The sequence below is a fragment of the Lipotes vexillifer genome, unplaced genomic scaffold (genome assembly GCF_000442215.2).
Source record: "Lipotes vexillifer unplaced genomic scaffold, Lipotes_vexillifer_v1.1 scaffold447, whole genome shotgun sequence".
NCBI classification, from domain to species: Eukaryota; Metazoa; Chordata; class Mammalia; order Artiodactyla; family Lipotidae; genus Lipotes; species Lipotes vexillifer.
In genome coordinates, this window is record NW_006786302.1 from 1,171,753 (window position 1) to 1,176,137 (window position 4,385).

Here is a 4,385-nt window from a genome sequence, read left to right on the forward strand (position 1 = left end):
GGCACGATCCGTGACTGGTTGTTGGACGGCAGAAGGCAGAGACATTAAACAGAATGTTCTCTTGAGGATAAACAGAACGTTCTCTTGAGGACACTATCTGTAAACAGACATATATTTAACCGTTTAAAAGTGTGCAGCCCTGTGGCATGAAGTACAGGCACGTTGTTGTGCAACTATCACCACCGTCCACCTCCAGAGAGTTTTATCATCCTGCACTCAGACTCTGTATCCACTAAACAGTAACTCCTCACTCCTCTCTCCCCCCAGCCCCTGGCACCCACCAGGGCTGTGTCTATGGATTTGACTAGTCTAGGCCCCTCGTGTGACTGGCTCATTTCACTCAGCATGACGTCCTCAAGGTCCATCCATGGGGCAGCCTGTGTCAGAATCCATCCCCTGCTGATGGACACTCCGGTTGCTTCCACTTTTTGGCTACTGTGAATAAAGTTGTGAACATTAGTGTATAGCATCTGTTTGTACCCCAGCTTTTGATTTTTTTGGATGTAGACCCCGGAGTGGAATTGCCGGGTGGTATTGTAGTTCTATGCTTAAAACTCTTGAGAAACTATCAAAATGTTTTCCATGGAGAAGGAGGCTGCACTTTTCTTATCGAAGACACTCAAAAGATTAAGATATGGAGTTTTGGAAGAATATTGTCAAATACGTAATTTATAACTGCACAAATAAGTGTGGCAACTCAACTGTCATTCATAAATACAAAATTTTATTTGCATTTCATTAGTGTAGAAAGACCACAATGCTTCTCATATCACAACACTCAAGACACGCCAAGTTATTCAAATACATAATGACTTATTTACCTTGACTAAACAAACAGTGCAGTTTAAGAAAAGATATACCAAAGACAGAGTTCACAAATTCATTATCAGACCGGGGCGGGGCGGGGGGGCGGGAGAAAAGAACACAGTCTAGGCTTAATAGGAATAAGCTTCACCATCAAGGGGAGAAGTTTTATCATTACAAAGGTATATAGAATGTTTAGGCAAATACATGTACGTTCTTTGATATAGTAAAATGTATCTCTTTAAAATGCCTTTAAACAAGATTTGTTTAGGACAGCAGTGTTCTTTTTAAATCTTCTATAGTTTCAAAAACATTTCTTTATTTAATCTTTGTAGTTCTTAAAAGCACAGGGTATGTCCATCAGGAAACCAGAGAGATTCGGGCCTCGGGACCAATTCAAGTCCTACCTTCTAACTAGTCATATTCTATCAGTAATACATAATGTGAATAAATAACCTTCAAGATGGCTATGAATGGGCTTGCTCTGTGGGAAACACTCCAACACTTCAAAGATGCTACGGCTGGGAGAAATGTAAATAAAGAAAAAGCATTCAAGATCGCTTCCCCCCTCCCCCAAAAGTCTTTAGTTTTGCAAATTTTCTTTAAAACAGTAAGCAAAGCACCACGTTCTTTCTTCTTATCAGAATATCTCTGTCCTCATAATATAATTAACAAGGACAATTATTTATTTCAAGAAACATTATAGCTCTCATTTCTCCTGTTCTTCGTATTAGAAGTACTATGTTTCCCAGTGTACATACACTAGGCACCGGGATAATGCATGAAATATAACAATTTGGAGGGAAATATGTCATTTATAACCAAAACTTACCCAGGATTGCATATCTGCGTATTTACAAGTTAGTGTATAGCTCTGACTTGGATTACAAAGTGCGAAAGGAAATGGTCAAAATGATTGTAGTGCAGAATGGAAACTTTCCCCTCTCCAGGAATCGCTCCCACTTTGTCTCCAAAGTAGCGAATCAACAGCATCGGACGTGTGGTCTGGGTGGAGGCAGTTCTGGTGGGATCTCAGGCTCTGGTTGTAAGGAGAGGATGCTATTGGACAGCTCGTTCCTCAGCATGTCCAGAGGCATCTGAGGATAAAGAAAAAGACAAGTACATTTTAACCCAACAATGTATATATACGTAAAGACTACAAATCGTACCATTATAGAAGACCGAAGTATTTTGTATAGAAAACTTTTCAATCATCAGAATTTAATTAGGCATGAAAATATTAAGCCAAAACCTAAGAACCAGGTTCAGGGAGCTTCAAGCATCACACAAACGCTGTGCAGCCTATTTCACACCCTACGGCAGAAGAGAGCCGATGGACCTCATAAACATTTATTTTCACAGTCCAGTATAATGGAAACTTAACGTACCAAAAAAGGAAAAAACAGTTCTGTGTTCTCCGGGGTTATACCATTACTAAAGAAAGAAGCACCTTCTCCTGGTAATTGTACAGACAGCCACTGTATTAGAAACTTCTGAATTACGTGTGAACAGAGTCGATTATGTGTAACAGTAATACAAATACACTTAAAGATCTCACTAAGAAATCTTTGGATGCAAGCCCAAAGATGCCTGAACAAAGTGCTGCTGTCCAGTGAAGCCATCTTCCTGACACCTGGCGCCACAAAAGGCCCCGGGACGGCCTCAGGCCCCGCCGGACAGCAGGGCCCCAAGGCGGGGCAAGACCTCCACTGTCTGTATCTAACTTAGTCCTCTGTAGGAAAACTCCGAGAGAGGAGCAAAAGTCAAATAACACGGCCCGCGGTCACACCCGCTCCCCAGACCACGTGTGAGGCTGAACGAGGACTGGAACGTGGCACTAGGGACATGGGGAAAGGCTGCCACGGCAGCGAGCTGGCTCCTTGGGCTGGGTCCTCGCCCCCTTGGTCTTCAGCCTGACGATGACCCCCGTGCTTCCCTTTCTACGTAAAAGTTTCCCAACCAAAAAATAGCATAGGAAACAATGAACAGGTTTCAGATGAAACACTTTCACAATGTACGATTCTCTCTTTTTACCTTTTTCAGGATGTCATCAACAAGCTTCAGGAATATTTCGTCCACGTTGAAGTTATCCTTGGCACTTGCTTCACAGAACCGCATCCCAGTTATCTGCTGTGCAAACTAAGAAAACAAATTATTTTTCTCTGCGGGGATGCAACACAATCTAATGTACAAGCACGGGGCCTGTGACGGGGGACGGACAGCTCTGGGGCTTCGGCTTTCAGGGAAGGGCTGGGACGAAAGGCCTGGAAAGTCCTGTTTACCCTCAAATGTCAAGTTCACAAGTGTAGCCAATTTCCTACATGATAAGAAAACAACAAAACAAAATCTGTAAGGTGATGCCAAGTCAAACTACGTGCCCAAGTTTCTAAACTGTAGAGTATCTGACATTTAAAACATGAATATCACAGTTTTTCCACGGAAGGTCAGAGTGACAGAAAAACCACGAAAGCGATTATATGGTTTAAAAGAATATTTCTCTGTATAAGATGTCAGGTGAGATACTAAATAATGCAGGATACACTAATGTGTTTTTCTCCCCTCCATTTCGAAATGAATTTAAAGGAGCAGGAAGTTAACAAAAGCAAATGAATAAGAAGGATGCAACTGAGTGATTACTTTTTTAAAATTATGAAATAATTATAAAGTCATTTATTAAAAGGGAAAGCACACGGAGTGCTCACTGTACAGAGCGTGGGTGCTGAGACCCCCTCTCTGCCCCCCTTGCCTCACCTTTTCACCTTGCTGTCTGCTGATTTCTCTGTCAGTTTCACAGTCCAACTTATTTCCAACTAAAAGAAGCTCTGCGTCTTCTGAAGCGTACTGTGGGATTGTAAAAGAAGCTGCATTTCAAAGACGGGCACATCACACACTACGGGAAACATAAACCAAGGCAACACGTCTCACCCTTCCGACCACTTGCTTCATGATCCCTGAGCATCTACTCTGTCCCGGGCAGGGGTCCTGCCAGGCTCACAGCAATGTGGTCACAGGCCTGACGAAGCACAATGTTCTCAACCCTTGACCCATGATTCCTAAGAATCTATCCTAGGGAAATGACTCAAAATATAGGCAAAGTTTTACACTTAGTTGAAAAAACCTAAAAATCCCACAAAGCAGATGAAGAATGAAATAAAGTACACAAAAGAATGAAGCCATAAACAAAACAAAACAAAACAAAAGCTTTGGAAAAACATTAAGCTGACACAGGAAGGCCCCTGTGACAGAACAGTTAGTTAAATAAGCAGGTATAAAACTAAATGGAGTAGGGACCCAAGCTAGTTTTTCTGGATGACAGAACTAAAGATTTTTAAAATTTACTTTTGTGCTTTTCTTGGTTTTCTAAATTTTCTATAATGACAAGGTATCATTAATTTTATAATGAGGAAAAGTTAAGCTCCATTTCTAAGTTTTAAAAAAACAGCAGCCCCTAACATGGAGGCCACCGCCTTCGGTTTTAACTCCATCCCTCGGTTCCGTGCTGTCAGCTGGCATCGAGGGCGCCCCTGTCTGAGGTCCTTAGGAGCACACTCTGCGGGTTCAGCAGGGGAGGCCACCCAATA

General features: G+C 42.2%; 1 protein-coding gene across 1 annotated transcript in view; it reads right to left on the bottom strand.

Moving 5' to 3' along the window:
- Nucleotides 1-688: 688 nt before the first annotated feature.
- Nucleotides 689-4,385, bottom strand: part of RAB12 (RAB12, member RAS oncogene family) — a 25,115-nt gene continuing 21,418 nt past the window's right edge. The window contains exons 4-6 of the mRNA XM_007458449.1: nucleotides 3,556-3,645; nucleotides 2,839-2,943; nucleotides 689-1,901 (exon numbers count right to left, since the gene is read on the bottom strand). Of these exons, the coding sequence (XP_007458511.1) occupies nucleotides 1,788-1,901; nucleotides 2,839-2,943; nucleotides 3,556-3,645 (309 nt within the window). The 3' untranslated portion in view covers nucleotides 689-1,787. The remainder of the gene's footprint in view (nucleotides 1,902-2,838; nucleotides 2,944-3,555; nucleotides 3,646-4,385) is intronic.